The 17,475-nt window shown below is 40.8% G+C and overlaps 1 protein-coding gene across 2 annotated transcripts in view; it reads right to left on the bottom strand.

The window, feature by feature from the left end:
• Positions 1-17,475, bottom strand: part of LOC310717156 (receptor-type tyrosine-protein phosphatase mu-like) — a 228,007-nt gene that overhangs the window by 55,586 nt on the left and 154,946 nt on the right. Inside the window, exons 13-17 of one of the 2 annotated variants that reach the window (XM_083524861.1) lie at positions 16,198-16,234; positions 15,165-15,239; positions 12,505-12,640; positions 8,421-8,450; positions 291-442 (exon numbers count right to left, since the gene is read on the bottom strand). In XM_083524861.1, coding sequence (XP_083380987.1) covers positions 291-442; positions 8,421-8,450; positions 12,505-12,640; positions 15,165-15,239; positions 16,198-16,234 — 430 coding nt within the window. The remainder of the gene's footprint in view (positions 1-290; positions 443-8,420; positions 8,451-12,504; positions 12,641-15,164; positions 15,240-16,197; positions 16,235-17,475) is intronic. The other variant, XM_083524862.1, reaches the window with a different exon arrangement.

Here is a 17,475-nt window from a genome sequence, read left to right as displayed (position 1 = left end):
CTGATAATAAAGCTTAAAGGACTAAAATGTCACAATTCCCTCTATTAAAGAAAAGAAAAAAATGATGTGACCTCACAGGGAAAAGTTTAGGGATCCCTGCTCTATAAAGTTTTTGCTTTGTAAGATCTCAGCATCATATATATATATATATATATATATATATATATATATATATATATATATATATATATATATATATATATATATATATATACACGTCTGAGGGACAGGATTAAGACACAGGCATTTCGTTGTGTGCTCATGTGTGAGCTTAACACTGGTGGACTCACAGCGGCTGTTCAAGTTGTGAGTGTCCATGAAGGAAAGAGCTTCATCGCAGTTAGTGCCCTGCTCCGTGTAGCTCTTGTCCATCGAGTTCACCATCACCGTCATCTCCTGCCGTGTGCTGCTCAGCGTCTCCTTCCGCTTCTTAGCCAGTTTCCTTTTGGAGAACAAACAGAAACTTAACCCATTATTTCAAACCATGTACTAAATCTCTAAAGACATTTCAGTTTTATTAGTTTGAATCCCCAAAAGAATATAAGCACAAATAAATCCAACAGAGTTACAACATGAAGCATGTCAGCACACAACTTAAACAGGAGGGGAAAAAAATGAGCATTATTCGAACCCTGAACTAATCAACAGGGCAAATCAGCATTAGTGTAATCAAAATGGAAGACATAATGATCTGCGCTTGATTGAGAGGGAGAGGCAACAGTCACAATTAAATTCTAATATAATTACAATCAATACCCCACCAAGGCCCTTGTGGGAACCAGGCTCTTTGTAATTACAATAATACAGCTTCAAAAGCACTATTTCTCGCCGCACGGTTTGTGGATCGTCTCGAACAAGCACGTTGCTGACTTCGAAATGATGCGAACGGAATACCACAGCGAGTGTATCAGGTAGCAGCGCTAAGCCAAATTGCTGTCGCTGGGGAGGGGAAGACGAGGGAGATCTAATCGAATTGGGCTCTGGTGGATCCATACCTATCAGAAGCTAATTCAGTTGAGCAGCCTTTGTTTTCCAGAGGCTCTGATACGCGGGGAAATGCAAATGAGGTAAAATTATCCGTCCAATCTGTGGGAGCGGAATTACAAGCTGGGAGGGGCTCCAGGCCCGAGGCTAGGAGATGTGGAGCACGTTGTCCTCAAGGGATAGACGCTAACATGATTTAGAGGAGTGCAGAGAGTCACGCCAAAACCGCAAAGTGTGGTCGTGCTGGAAGTTTGAATCCAGCCGCAGAGCACGCTGAGCGGCTGCCAAGCCAAAGCGACAGGCAATGCTGGATCGAATATCGAGCATGATTGATGAGAAAGACCTGCAGTCTGCTTTTTCTGCTTTCAGAACTACTGACAACTACATACAGCAGAATTTTTATTCATTTAAAAACAATCTGCTACGGACTTGAAGGATGTAAGACTGACAGACTGAGTACCTGTATTGGTGTAGTGACTCGAGTAGCTGTACTAAGATTTCACCCCAAAGTGTGTAGGGCCTTAAACCAGAAGAAAAAAAAGATACCCATTAAACACTGAAGAATAAAATAGAAAATAAACGCCACCATCTTCTACCAACCAGACCATGTGCATCCATCCACTGATATATGTGCAGCATCATTCTGAACTTCGGCTCATTCTGAAATGTGTTCGTTATCAGCCACAGGAAAGCACCACCCTCTTTCTAATACATGATCTCAAGGTTATTATCCATCTCATGGATGCACAGTAGTGATGAAAAGATCGAATGTTGTTAGTGACGGTTCTTGAATCTTAAATGAACAAATCTTTTTTTTTGAGTAATTTAATTCCTTGATCAGAAATAATATAAAATATAACATTTTCAACAATTAGATCCCCCAACACGTCTACAAACACGAACTTTGACTCTAGTTCCAATAACAAAAATATGAAAATGCAGCTAAGAACAAATTATGATAAACAGAATAAGTAGCTTCACATCTGGTCTGTATGTTTAGTTCTTTTGTCACGTGACAACAATAATGTTGAGATTCAGAGCAAAAAACCCTCATCTATTGCATTGTGTAGTGTCTATGGGAGTTCTCTTAGACTGGTTCAAAATAAACAAACGCCAATTCGACTCTCTAGACTTCGTGACCTTGAAAGATCTGAAATCTATTAACAACAGTGTAGAAACCTTTCTGTTGGCATTTTAATACCAGTCTGGAACGTGCTATTTGGTTACGTCTGTAAATGTACTGTAAACATGGAGACAAAGTACAATATGGTAATATGGATGGTAAGCACTGACAGTTGAATCGCTGTCTCTGAGGATCCGCCCCTCGCTGTGTGACCTGTGGCAGTGTTTGACAGGAAGGCAGGGAGAGGCTAATGAAGAGCGCTCGGCGTGCCGTTTTCCCTCTTCCATCCTGTTTATTTCGTTTAGTGCACGCGCCATAGCCATATGGTGACACTTCCCCGGCAAGCCTAGATCTGACGCCGCCACACGAGCCTAATAAATGAACAGTTACCACAAAAGCAAGTGTGACAGGCGAACGCGGAACGAGTTCGCTGTGATTTTCGCCCAAAAACAAAAAATCCGAGCCAGAAAGAAAAAAAAAGAACAAGTAAAAGTGATAGAGAAGAAATATCTGTAACATGCTCTAACTGAGAACTCAATCAGACTCGTTCTTCCTTTGAAAAAACACCGATTTTATCAGCATTCTTCCTTTCTTTGTTTCCCTCTTGTCTGTGAGTGTGTGTGGTAAATAAGAGAGATGTGCGAGGTTATCAGCATGGGACACACAGATCCGCTGCTGTTTGCTTGGCAGCGGGTGGCAACACAGAGAGCTGTGGGATGGAGGGAATGCTCTGTGCACCGGCGCACGCTGAGCGCAACTCTCAAAATTAATCACTCCCCCATTCATAGCTCATTTAAAAGGGAGCAGAGGAGCGACAGAGAGACGCAGAAAACATGGCGTACGTGTGTTAATACTGCAACCCTACGCAAACCGCTGGCAACGCGGACATCCGCAAACACATCTTTAACATTTCGAGGGTTCACTTTAGTGCAATTGAAATAAAACTCATTAAAAAACTCTTTTGTAATAAGAATTTTTAATAACTGCTAGACATTTGTTTTTCTGACAAAATTCCCAAGACTTTAAGCAAAATGAAAGTTAAAAGGTGGGAATTGACATTTTTAAAAGTGTCTCTAGACATAAATAATCATATCATATCAAAAATACATTAAAAAAAGCATCATCTGCAGTTTTGCAATACAATACATGTAGCGTCAAATAAGCTCTGCTGCTTTTCCAGAAAACTTTTGGAACGAATGTCAAAAGTTTGTGGACACCTGACCATAAGATTTGCATATGTTTTCTGAACATCTGATTCCACATTTAGTACTCATTCCACTACATTTGTTGAGTGTGTTTCTGGAGATTTGATTCCATTCAGCCACAAGGGTGCAGGTAAAGCCTCATGTAGGGTGGAGGCCTGGGACGCAGTCAGCGTTCACATTCATCCCAAAGGTGTTCAGTCGGGTCAGAGCTCTATAGCAAGTAGCTCAAGATCCTTTCCTGGAAACCCATTTAAAACAGATCTTCATGGAGCCGGCTTTGTGCACAGCTCCACAATTTTAGGCTACTGCATCCAAAGACATCCTACACAAACAGTTTGGGGATAAACTGGCTGGAAAATTCAGGTATCTCAATACTTGTCTTTATAATGTTTCAGCACAGAAAGTTGGGTCATTTGGGGGAAGAGAACGGCATGTCATTGTGTTCCCTAACACTACAGATTTGTTTCGAATACAGCACAGAGCTCGAAAAAATGTCAAATTGATAATTTAAATTGTGAATCATTCAGCGTCGTCTTGCCAATTTGCTAATGGTGTGTTTGCAAACAACAGAAGCCACCTGATGGGCACTTCTCCCCATTCACTTTCCTTTCTTTCCTAACCAACAAAGCAGAAATGGCCCTTTTTCAAACCGAGGTGTTGCTTCCCAACAGTCGGGAAATTTCTGTCTAAATACCTCGAAACGTCTTCAAAAACGCCGCGCCCAGCACGAGCGAATTCATTTGCAGCTCTGAGCTGAAACCAACACCAGCGCGGGTGTTGTAGGCTGTGGAATGCCATGCGCTTCGCCAAAACAAAAGGCCGACCATTATATCCACATGGTCCAGGGGAACATCGGGGCGATGTGGGTAGCGTGCTGGGCGAGAGGAGGGGGAGATGAGTCAGACCCAGCAGAGAGTAAAAGCTCGACTCAAAGAGAACAGACACTTTGAGTTATGAGTCAAAGGCTGCTACATGAGGGAGCTTTACATCGAACATGAGTGAGCTGAATTCTAATGGCCAAGCAGTCTTTTAAAACGTCAAGCATTAAGCAGCATAATTACTGCCTTCTGTAGACGTTAATGGCATTATTGTTAATGTATCAGTCGTTCTAATTGGCCAGTGAACCAGTTATCTTTTCTTAAGAACCTAGCAGAGGATATAATAATCAAATCAGAAACATGTGACTTACAAAGTCCCAGAAAACCAGATGCATTCAGCAGTATTTCTCTATACATGCTTGTCCACTTGAAATGGTCAAAAACTCAGAGATGGCAATAGTACACACATCATTCACTCAAGTAGAAGTACAGATGTTTGAAAAAACTCTGGTAAAAGTTGAAGTACTGACCACTTTAATTTGAGTGATTAAGTGAAAAGACATACAGGCTCTGACTTGTAATTAAGTAAGAAGTTGCCATTACTACTACCTGTTTAATGTCATGCTCGTAACTGGACCTCACATCATAATAATATTCATTCATTCATTCATTTTCCCCCACTTATCCGTAATTCGGGTCGCGGGGGCAGCAGTCTAAGCAGGCCCCCGCCTTCGACTGCTGCCCAATCCTCACAGCACCGTCCCTTACGGTCCCTCCTGCAGGTGGTGAGCCCACGGGAAGTCATATTAATATATTAATAAAAAATTATTTTACATTTTGTTATCTAATGAATGCAATGAACACAAGCAGAAAAAGGATAATGATGATCAGGTGATCAGGCATGTTTACATTGCTGACTCCCTCTGTCTCATCCACGTTAACCCTGTACATCTTGTTGCCTTCTGACTTGCTTGTTGTTAGCTTCGTAGGCTAGCCTGTGTTTTTATCAGGTGTACCTATTCATAAGACTTTCTATCAACATTGGTTCTATTTCCTGACATTTAAACAATCCTGATTTACTTCTGCTTCAAATCCGAAAACCTACTTGTACACTCATAATCGTCTGACTTGCAACCAGAAAACAACAAATAAATCAATAGTGTGTCTCCTATTTGTATCAGTTTAGAACAGCGCTTCCCAACACACCATGGTCAAGTTATACGCAAGATTATTTTTCCACAGTTTGGGGGTGGGGGCAGGGGTTTCTAGGTTAAACACAATAAAGTGCATATTATATTACTAAAATGCATATATAATTTAATGACTTATTATATATCATGAAAATGCTGTCATCTATAAAAAACATGTCAGTCGATTAAATGGAAATGATACAAATAAGTTTTATAAGTTGTAGGGTTTAGAACCTTATCTGTTCATTCATACAAACAACGCGTTTTGTAATCACTTCCCTTTCTTTGAGATGCTATCCAGAACTAGACAGGGCCATGCAAATATACAGGTAGCCCCCGCATTATCATGGTTTGACTTACGGAAAAATTGCGATACGAAAACATTGTAAAAATCGTACGATTTTTGCCCAGAATACGACTTTTCGTACAATACATTGGGATACAGGATGTATGCATCGCCTTGTGAGATGACTCAGTCTTGCAAGCGGTAGAACGGTTAGAGCGCGTATTTCTTTCTGAGTTTTTGGTGCTTCAAAGCCCAATTTTAGCTCTTGTTCGGTGTCGCTCGACACTGGAACAGCACTCATTGCCACCTATATATACCGTATACCATTAAGTTTATACATTACAGTAGTGTAAATTGATCTGTTTTGCTACATTATGTACTGTAATTTGTTGAATTATAAACAAATGACAGTATACTACCCATTACTGATCACCACTCTTTAAGACTCCTGGGTAGGTTAGGCTACGTCTCGATTCACAATATTTTCAAGTAACGATGAGTTCATTGTAACGCATTTTACTGGTAAGTCAGGAAATGCCTGTACTGTATATAGATTGTTGCTTCGCACTGTGTATCGAGAGAAAAAACAGAAGCAGTTTCTGAATTGTTCTCAGCATGCTGTGCAAGAGTTAAACGCCAGCGGTAAGACAAAACAACAGGCTGTGCATAAACTGACAGGGAGATAAGCCACAAGAGCTGAGCTAGATCTTAATTCACCTGGGCAGAAAAGAAAAAGGGAAAGAAAGAAAGAGAGAGAGAGAGAGAGAGAGAGAGAGAGAGAGAGAGAGAGAGAGAGAGAGAGAGAGAGAGAGAGGGGGGGGATGTTGGGGGTTTGTTATCTCTGTCTTTCATACTCATCCACCAGACTCATGCACTCCACAGTCGGCTAATTCCATTTTCTGTGTTCACACGTCTCGTTCTTTTCCTATATTTCTTTTCTTTGCTCTTGCTTCAATTCCATCATGAGCTGTCTCTCACCTACCCACTTTAACCTAGCGCTGCCTTTACTTTTTTCTCACTCCAACCCACCCCCCTGCCCTCTCTCTCTCTCTCTGGCTCTCGGCGTACGCTTCAGCTCAACTTCATTAGCCTCTTGTCTAATGATAAGCTGTGTGTGTGTGTGTGTGTGTGTGTGTGTGTGTGTGTGTGTGTGTGTGTGTGTGTGTGGAATAATATTAGGTGTGAGAGAGTGTGTATGTGCAAGGTCAGGATGTTCTATCCTGGACAAGGGTTTGTTATCTGCTGGAGAGGAGGTGAGGGACAGAGAAAGGATCCAGCCAGTTGAGGACAGAGAGATGGATGTGAGAAGACATTCTCCTCTCTCTCTCTCTCTCTCTCTCTCTCTCGCTTTCTCTTTCTCATCATCAGTATGCTCGAGCTGTCAGTGAAACAAATGTGCTTGCCTTGTTCCAATTAGTGTGGTGTGTGTTGTGGCTCGGCTCTAAAGCGTGTTCGCCTTAATGAAGGTATTCGAGCTGTGGGCAGCGTCCTCTAAACATTTGCAGTGCCAACGCACTCATCCCAACGCCATCCGCTCTTATTGGATCAGACAGGGCGCAATAGCAGGAAAGGATCCTGTTCTCTGTTCTTATTAGGCTCCAGGCCATGAGACACGAGGGTCTCTGTTAACCCCATGGGCCGCGTAAGCGCCGTAGACCTATCGCCCCCTGCTTACGTCTCCTAATCGCATCCTTCCCGAAATTCCCTGGGCCTGGGCGAAAAAAATAAACCAAAAAACAGAGTACACATGTCAATCAGCTACACCACTGGCTGGGGCGAAGGAGGCTGCCATGTCAATCTCACTCCCAGCTTTGGGAAGAAGCTGAGAAAACAGAAGGTGTGATTGGCACACGCTCGGCGTGGGTGCATCCCTGCCAACGTCAAACCTCCGCCGAGCTCCTAGCTATCATCCATAATAGGCGGGATGAGTTTCAGCCGGCTCCTGAAGCAGCAGGCAGCGAGTTGCCTTCTCCCTCTTCTTTTCCCTGCCTCTGGAAGCGCTCGGGTTACTCTAACGCATGCAGGATGGTAAACAACAAAACAGCGTAGTGCAGTCATTCATCAATCACCAAGTCTGACAAATGAGGTCAAATCAGCATGCATCTAACATGGACCATGCAGGAGGATGAAAAAAAGGATGAATAAAAAAAAAAAAAAAAAACATTAAATGAAATAAATTATCAGAAGTCATGATGTGGATGCCAGGGCTGGGAATGAGATGACTCGGAATGAGATGGCTAATTCTGCTTTTGCTCGTGCGTGTGACGACTGGCCACGCGATCATGCAGAACGCAAGGTTCCGGTCGCCAGTTGGTCACAGACAGAGCAAAAGAGTTAGCGTCCCCACTATGAGCGTGTGTTAGTTTGTTTCTCAGAACAAAGATGGAACAGATGTAAAATTTGTGGGATATCAAGGTCCTTTATTTTCCCCCAAGTAAAAGCATCGCTTGTAAAAACAGGCATTTCAGTGTCAAATCTTGTGCGAATAATAATAATAATAATAAAAAAAGGAATAGATTCTCCATAATCAGGGAACATTACGTTAATATTAAATTGACTTGGGTGCAATTTACTCAAGCCCAATCTCGTCAGCAGTTAATAATAAATCTGGAAATGAAAACTAATTAAAGCAAAATCATTTATTGGGAAGGTTACACTCGATGCTTTCACATTCGGAGCATGATGTAAACTATAAAATGCCTGTCTGCAGAGGGACAGCGGGGGAAGAACTAAGTCTAATCATGCAGGGAATAGCGTACAAGTCTCGTTGGAAAAGAGCAAATGCACTAACATTGTACAAAGGTGTTTACTTACAGGTAATAAGTGTAGGAGTGATAGGTTCTTCTGCCGAGTGAGGTGGTGGTGGGGTATAAGCAGTGGAGGGGGGGAGGGGGGCATGGAATGAAAGGAAAGAAAAAGTAAAAAATATTAATGCTCGAAAAAGAGATATAAAGATGAACAAAAGCAGACATGGTGGCATACATGTATGAAAGAGAGAGAAAAATAGAGAGAATAGGTTTGGCGGTACGGTGACTGCGGGTCTCAGGCATGCTCGCTGCGTCGCTACGGATAAAACACACTACGGGTTTGCGCTAAGAGCATGACTCAGCATCCGAAAATATTACTGAACTATCCTACTGCTGAGCTAAACTTACATCGCATCCAAGATACCCATGATGCCAATTCAGGTGATCAACAAACTTTATTTGGAAAAATAATGAAAAATATAGACAGAGCTTTTCTAAAAGAAAAAAAAAAAGAAAAGAAAAAGAGGAAAAAAGGAAGTAATTACTTTTACTCATTGTGCATCACTAACAACGAATATTACGTCTTTGAAAAGAAGATTTTAACAGCAAAATGTTAAGGACAAAATATGGTGGACACCTAACCATAGGATTTGTGTGCTTTCTGAACATCCCATTCCACATTTAATCCCCTATTGCTGTTATAATAACTTCCACTCTTCTGGGAAGATGTTCCACTCGATTTTAAGGTGCACTTATGAAGATAAATAGGCACAAGGGTTTTAGTAAAGTCAGGTACTAATGTAGGTGAGGTGAGAAGGTCTGGGGTGCAGTCAGTGTTCCAATTCATCCTAAAGCTGTTCAGTATGGTCAGAGCTCTATAGAAGGCCACTTAGGATCTTCCACTCCAACCCCATGTAAAGCAGATCTTCATGGAGCTGGCCTTTGTGTACAGGGGCATTGCCATGCTGGAACAGGTTTGAGCCTCATAACTCAACTGAAGAGAAAATTTCATGCTACCACATCCCAGAGACATCCTGTTTAACTGTGAGTATCCATCAGCTGGGGAAGAACCACATAAGGCTGGAAAACTAAGTTGTCCCAATACTTTTGTCCATATAGTATAAGCCCCGTTTGCCCTTTGTGGTGTGTGTTTAAAGGAGTGTGTGTTCTATCGATATAATGTTTATGCTTGCCGAAGCACAGCGGTAGAATATTCGAGGGCCAGTTGTCGGGGCAGTCAATAATAATTAATGCTTGCTGCATATTTTTGTTCACTAATGTATAAAGTCGACTCTAGGTCTTAAAGAGTGATCAGATTGATTTTGAATCATTGTGATCTACAGATCCATCAGGAAACTTTCAGCGGTTAGAACGACTTCTTATTGTTCTGCTCTAGTGCTGGGAATTTCTAGCACATTCCGTCTGACTGCTAAGCTTCGGTAAGACATTATGTCACATCTGTGTCCGAACCTTGCATTACCCTGCATTCCCACTATCATGGTCACTTGCGTCTCTTGTAGTTCGTCATGTGTAAATGTGTGAGTGTGTGTACACTACGGTATGAAGTCGTAGCACTACAGTCCACTATACGGCTAATAAACACCATAAGCACTTTTTACTCATGAGTCATAACATTATGACCACCTGCCTAATATTGTGTTGGTACCCTTTTGCTGTCCTGACCGGTGGCGCATTAACAGAATTAACTTCTGCCGCTAATTGAGCTACAGGAGCTCGTTCTGTTGGATCAGATCGATTGGATCTGTTTTGGAGATGCTCTGACCCAGTCGTCCAGACGCCACGATTTGGCCCTCGCTCAAATCCATGCTCTCGCCCATTTTTCCTGCTTCCTACATATCAACTTTAAGAACAAAATGTTCACTTGCTGCCTAAATTAATTCCACCCACTAACAGGTGCCATGCTGGGAAGATAATCAGTGTTCTTCACTTCACCGCTCATAATGTTATCATGTCATAATGCTATCCCTGATCGGTGTATGGCTTTATACTTGCTTCACTAGCTACAGTATATCTGCTCACATTCACCAGCAGTCTCTGCTACTTCCTGCCATGTGTTTCGTCTTCATGTATCTATGCACATTTAATGAGAGGTCATACGGTACGTTATATAATGGGATAAGAAGAAAGCACAAAACCAACAATAAACAGGAACTGGTTTCAGGCAGGAACTAAAGATGTGCCATATAACTGGTCTGAGAAATCCTTCAAGCTAATTGCCTGAATATGCAATTTTTTCACTTTATCCCTAATTAAAAATAGTATCGAGAAAAGGTTCCAGTATCACTCTGCGCTTGTTAGATTAAAACTTTGTAAAAATCCTCAGACGATCTCAACGATCCAGTCCACGGAAAATATAAACGTGGTTAAACGTGTCGTGTGTACACGATCTATTCCTCCTGCTCGTGTTTCGGCATTCGGAACAGCACTGAGTCTCATGGGCTCGATTCTAAACGTTAATATCAATTGAACTGTGAGTCGAGATTTTAACATTAAGATTAGCATGTCCTACCTCGCTTTCTTTCTAATCTAATCCGGTTAATTAAACCGACAGATTCGAACGCGCCCGTTCATTTGATTAAGCTATATTGAGGCAGGATTCAATTAAAGGGATTGTGCATAGTGAGCATAACCTCCGACATCGCCAGGAGAGATTTTGCTCCTGGAGGGGAATTTAACTTTTTTTTTTTTTTTTAAGATTTATTTTTTTCCCGCCTGCATGTCCAACAAACAAATAGGACAAAAACAAATGTGTGTACATGAAGCTAGTGGTGTACAGGAGATCAGAGTGTAGGAGGGCAGCAGGGGTTATTGTAATGAGGAGCCGATATTAATTCCGCTGCTCCTTTCAATTCAACACTTCCTCTGTGAATGTACTGATGGCTGTCTCAGAGATACCTGCTCATATAAAACAAATGAAAATAGCAGTGTGTGTGTGTGTGTTGTGTGGTAGAAGCAGAATATTTGCTCAGGCTGACTCTAGAGGCCCCTAGACTCTGATAGAAGGCTTAAAGGGACCAGGCTAATGTAAACTAGCCTGCAGCTAACCAATCACTCCACCGCTCTATAGCTTTCATCACCATTTCTCTCTCATCTTCATTTCCCCTCAGTTTTTCTCTCTCTCTCTTTCTCGTGCTGTTTTCACCCAAATTCTTTCGTTCTTTCTCTTCATCTGTCATTTCTTTTAACGATTTCGCCTTTCCGTCTAGCTGCGGTAAACTCATTTTAAAAGGACTTAAAGAAGTACGATTAATTATTCAGCATCGCGCTGACAGTCCACCGGCTCATGGGTCAAAAAACCAAACTGGCGTGGACATCTATTATTAACAGCTGTATCCAAACTCCTTTACGCTCATATTGAAAATACGAGACACTTTATATACTGCATCTCAGTGCGATTGTGATGTTAGAAATGCCACTTTTATGAGTGGGAAAAAAAGGTTATCACTAACTTCTGAATGCATTTTCATCAGGTTTTTGTGAAAGTTATTTGGAATGGGCGACACGCCAAAAATTCGATGACACCTGAAGTTACAGTGTATAACATTGTATTTTATTTAATTAGTCAGCTGACAATACTGAACAATACCATACCGGGAAAAAAAAATCAAATCATTGAAATAACCGGATCTTGTGTCCTAAACTAATACGCAAATAAAGCGTAAAAGAGCATTTTTTTTTTCATCGGATTTAGAGGCGCGCATCGGAACTGCTATCGACAGGATGTGGGTTTAGGATTTGCAGGAGCGGAAGGTTAATTCATTTTACAATAAAAAAAAATATTTACAGAAATCAGGCTACTAGTAATTAATTTAAGAAATAAAATTCAACAACCATGTTTTTTTTTTTTGTTTTTTTTGAAAATATCACAGGCAGGTAGAAATAAATAATGGCAAAAGCGGTTGGTGCTGAGAAGGAAATTCTGTAAAGTTTTGCTTTGCTTTTGTTAACAACAATATAATTAATATTTAATAATAATACAAATTTGAGACCAAATTTTTGAGACATAGCAACTTTGCACATCATTGGTGCTGTATTGTCAAATGGCCCAACCCAAGTTTACCTCATGGTTATAATGATGGTTATTAAATTATATGATGGTATTGGCTAGTAGTGTATGTCTCGGTGCTTACCGTTTCTTCATGAGAAGCACCACGCCGAGGAAGATGATGACGAAAAGCAGGATGCCGGCGATGACGCCGGCGATCTTCACAGTGTGGTCGGTCTGTTTCTCCGGCTCCACCGCGTTTGGCTTGTGTGTTGCCGACCCTGAAATCAGGAAACGTGAAAGGTCAGGTCAACGATTAGCACTTTAAAAAAAAAAAAATTACTACAGAGTAAAGACTTGTGGTAATGGCCTGCACTTTAATTGCCAATAAAATCTCTAAGCGCTGAGATATTTCTGGCAGTGACGGCGGTACAGGGAGGTTCGCTGTACGACTGTCAAATTAGCGGAAGGGAAACAGTTTGGAATGAATATTTGGGTACGGTGGGCTTTAATGCTGTATATAAACTTGGATGTTTTAAAGGACTGCCAACATAAAATCTAATTAAAAGAATACTGCAGCTTTGGGTTATTTTTTTTTCTTCCATTTTTCGAGTCTCTATGTGACTCCTCTATACAGGAAATCCACAGACGAAGATTTCCACATGCTTTTATACTCTGAAAAAACCTGTTTAATGGAAACTCACTTATATTAGGAGTCGAAGGGCAGTTATTGGAGCAGTCAATTGTTTATACAAAGTGCTTTCATGAATTTTTCATACAAATGCATTTGTAAATTAAACTTTAAATCTTGAAAAGTCATTCTTTCCCAAACCGGAGTACTTTTTAAATGGAAATTTGCGTTTGATTATTAATAAGTTCACAAGGTTTAGCGTGATGAAAAGTGCATAAGAATAGCTTTGGTACTTAAAAAAAAAAAGGATGTCCCTTTGTTCATCAAGACTTGTGTTTGAGTCTGTTTTCTTCAGTATCCATATCCAAATCTGTATTCAAATTTGAAACCTGAATTATTTGTGACCTACACAGAATTATAATTATTTATTTAAACATTTAATTAACTCAAAAAACATATTTTCTGGCAGTAATTTTGTTATTTTGCAGTCATTATGCCTGCACCATTTGCATACTAATTTGTTTGATCTTACACTATACAGTCAAACGTTTGTGGACACCCCATCATTAGATTTTGTATTTACTTTCTGAACATCATATTCGACATTCAGGCCTTGTTTACTCTTATAATAACCTCCACTCTTCTGGAAAGATGTTCCTCTGGAATATGGAGTGTGATTGTGAAGATTTGTGCCGAAAACATGAAAATTCAGGTTCCCAGTCAGGTTCTGATGTAGGTGAAGTGAGGAGGGTGCAGTCAGCGTTCCAATTCATCCCAAAGGTATTAAATAAGGTTGAGGCCAGAGCTCTATAGCAGGCCATTTAAGATCTTCCACTCCAAGATTTGGAAATTCTTCATGTTAAAGGGGCATTTGTCATGGTGGAGCACCTAGTTCTTCTAGTTCAAGTCAATAGAACAGGGGCAGAACCACATATGGCTGGAAAAGTTTGTCCTTTTGTCCGTATAATGTATGCCCCGTAATTAAAAACAATCAACAAAAGAGTAGTCTAAAATCCTGACCAGCAGCACAATCGTGACCAGGAAGTTATAAATTCATCGCGCTGCTGCCTTGGTGATTGGCGTAAAGAATGTATTTGTATTTGGTGTATTATATTACTTTTGTACGTAATAGAAAGTCATTTAATTTAAACTATATTTGTGAAATCTGTGAAAAATTGTGGCATTTGCACATGCACTACTGACAGAGATTAGGTGCTGGAGCATTCCTTTAACAAGTTTGCACAGGAAGTCCACTGAGACCTGTGCACTGTTTATTCCAAGGAGCCATTAGGACTGCTGGGTTGATAAAGCTGAAGCTATGTGATAACCACGGAGAAGCAATATGTGGTTCTGCAATGCCTCTTCTCTTCTATAGATAAGAGTGTGCTACTGTGTGTGTGTGTGTGTGTGTGTGTGTGTGTGTGTGTGTGTGTGTGTGTGTGTGTGTGTGTGTGTGTGTGTGTGTGTGTGTGTGTATACACACTATAATGTGAAGCCATGTCAATTCTACCACCTGTTAAGGTTTTTACTGTGACACTGAGTTTGGGTTGACAAATTAGAGAAATGGGATGCTCTGCTTAGCTGTGTGTGTGTGTGTATGTGAGTGTGTGGGTGCGTGTGTGTGTGTAGATTGTCTTTCTACACACCCTGAATCACTCGTGCAGAGATTTAATATTGCATCCTGGCACCTTGTTAGGGTATAGCTGGTGCGATTGTGTTTTGATACGAATGTGCTGTACTAAAACGAGCTTGGCAGATATCAGTGTTGTGTTAACGGCAACATGGACACTGTGTGTGTGTGTGTGTGTGTGTGTGTGTGTGTGTGTGTGTGTGTGTGTGTGTGTGTATATTTTCCAAAATGGTAAGATTTACTGATTCGCATCAGTGCATCAGCATAAAAGTTAACAGAATGATGCATCGATTCAAAATATTGTGCATCAGGTACAAGTTGGCATTTGTTTGGTATTTTTATTATTTAGAAAGTGAATAATTTGTGACCAATATTTCATATGAACATTGATTTTTTTTTTTCTAAACTGTAACCATACAACCATACACATATACACACATACAAACACACAGATGCAAAGCTGTCTGTCTTTTTGATGGGGTGTGATGGTGGGAGTAATGGAGGCGGATCGGGAAAGACAGTCTGGGCAGGGTGAGTGTCTGACCTGTAAGTTGGTTGTCGCCTGCAGCTGGAGCAATACGGATGTAGGGAGTAGTGAGCTGCGTCACTAGAATAGCAGCTGACAGAGTGAGATCCACAGCGCATGCAGTGCAAGAGAGAGAGAGAGAGAGAGAGAGAGAGAGAGAGAGAGAGAGAGAGAAAGAGAGAGAGGGAGTAAAACACATAGAAGAGGTATAGAGCACAAGACAGACAGAGAAAGAGAAAAAAAAAAAAAACAAACAAGTGGTTAAGCAGTTAAGAGTCAAAAGTGCAAATTACATTCTAAACCACAACACAAAACCTGCCTACAACAATATAAAACCTACAAAAATATAAACATTTGAAAAAAATGTATATGCCACTGCAGGCCTAGTAACTTACATGGACATGCTAGAAACCTTATAATTAAGTTTACTCTGATCCAGAGTTTAAATTAAAACATATAATGTTTTAAAGTGTAAAAAATATTCAGTCATTTGAATATTCAACTTGGTTGGTAGTGAACATTAACTCTTATTCAACACTTATTGAAATATGGTTGTAGTCAGTTAGGCAGCATATATAGCAGCATATATAGCAGCATTTATATTATTTAACAGTGGCCTTTCACAAATGACAATCAAAACTCCAATGTGCACTGATACACTTTACATGTAGCACGCTAATATCATTAGCCTAAAATGCTAATGTTTTCGAATGCGTGCCACAAGGATAGATTTCTGCTCATACACTGTACTCTCATCTCACAATACTCCCATCCTAAACTACAGGAGACTGTAAAGACTATAAAAAGAATGTGGACCAATATGTTGAATGTGCCCAATGTGCTTACACATAGGATCAATCACACCTTTTTTTCCATTTTCGAATCACATTTTTTTTGTAAAATTGCGATGCCAAGCAGAAAAAAAAGTTATTTATATTGAGTGTTGGATGATGCTAATCACGCTTTTTATATTAGTGCACGCGATAAGAGGCCATTAGGTTGGTAAAACACACCTGCATGTCGGCATGCTAACATAATACAAGACCCTTACCTTTGGTTGCAACTCGCACACAGTCTATTTTAGTCTCCTGCAGAGAAGAACACAAATGCGTGATTAGAGGCAGCAATTTGGCTTCGGTGCAAAGCAAAGCAATATGCATCATGATCATCGTGCTAGCTGATGGAAAGTGGCTTGGCAGAAATACTGGCCTGAAAGCTCTTCACAAAATAAATATACTTATTTAGTTATTAAAGTTTGCCAAAATGTTTCACGTTGGTTTAAAAAAAAAAAAAGTTCATTTCATTTCTTTTATTCCCAGCGCTAGCTAAAAGGAACGGCATTAGGAGTGTGGGATTTGATAAATTATCAGTCTTGAATAAACAGACGTGAGGCTGTCTGGCTAAGTGCCCATCAGCATTCATCAGTAGCACTAAAACACAGGTCTTCAGTCAATTAGGAAATGAGCTGTGGCTTTCCCGCTATACAGCGACATAGAGCAGCCTTTTAAATGAAAGCAAGCAGTGTCACTGCTGTCAATCTAAACAGCAAAGGGTTTTTTTCTTCTTCTTTTCTTTAAGAGCACAGACGGAGAGTGAAGGTGAGAGCGTGTGAAGGAGGAGAGGCAGAGGGAAAACAGAAACGAGACAGGCGGAGATTGAGACATGTAGCCGAGAGAGAAAAGAAAAACTCTGAAATGCATTAAGCAGCACTGTGTTAATGTGTCCGATGGAAGTGGGTGCATTCTGTGCGCTGTGGACGGTGTCACTCACACACTCTACAGGAGAAACTTTAGCTGTCATGGCTGGAGTGCTTTTAACCCTAGTTCTCCCTCCTATTGAGAGACGCCTCCTCTGATTGGGTGTGAGCCTTTTAAACCTTTCACCTGACAATGTGCTGCGGAGCCTCAAAAACGGACTGGACATCATTCTGTGGTCCGGGAGAAGAGCCTTAACTGACTGGACTTATTCATTGCGTTGCTGCGTTCGACTCTAACAGGAGGCAAAGTGGAAAGATGCTTTGTAAAGGTCTTCCATCAATGTTTCTATGTGTGTGTGTGTGTGTGTGTGTGTGTGTGTGTGTGTGTGTGTGTGTGTGTGTGTGTGTGTGTGTGTGTGTGTTTGTGTTTGTGTGTGTCTGTTTCAAGTCAGGCCAATTCTGAAATCACTGCCTCAGATAACATCCATTAGGAATAAAAACATTCACCAACACCAATACACTGAACCTCACCTAATGGAAGTGGCAGACTAACATTCTTGCTGTGTATGCAGGATTGGACAAACCCACACCAGTCCCATGTTTTTGAATAGAAACGGTTTTATCTTGTAGCTA

Source organism: Silurus aristotelis (genome assembly GCF_946808225.1).
Source record: "Silurus aristotelis genome assembly, chromosome: 22".
NCBI classification, from domain to species: domain Eukaryota; kingdom Metazoa; phylum Chordata; class Actinopteri; order Siluriformes; family Siluridae; genus Silurus; species Silurus aristotelis.
This window is presented reverse-complemented; position numbering and strand designations above follow the sequence as displayed.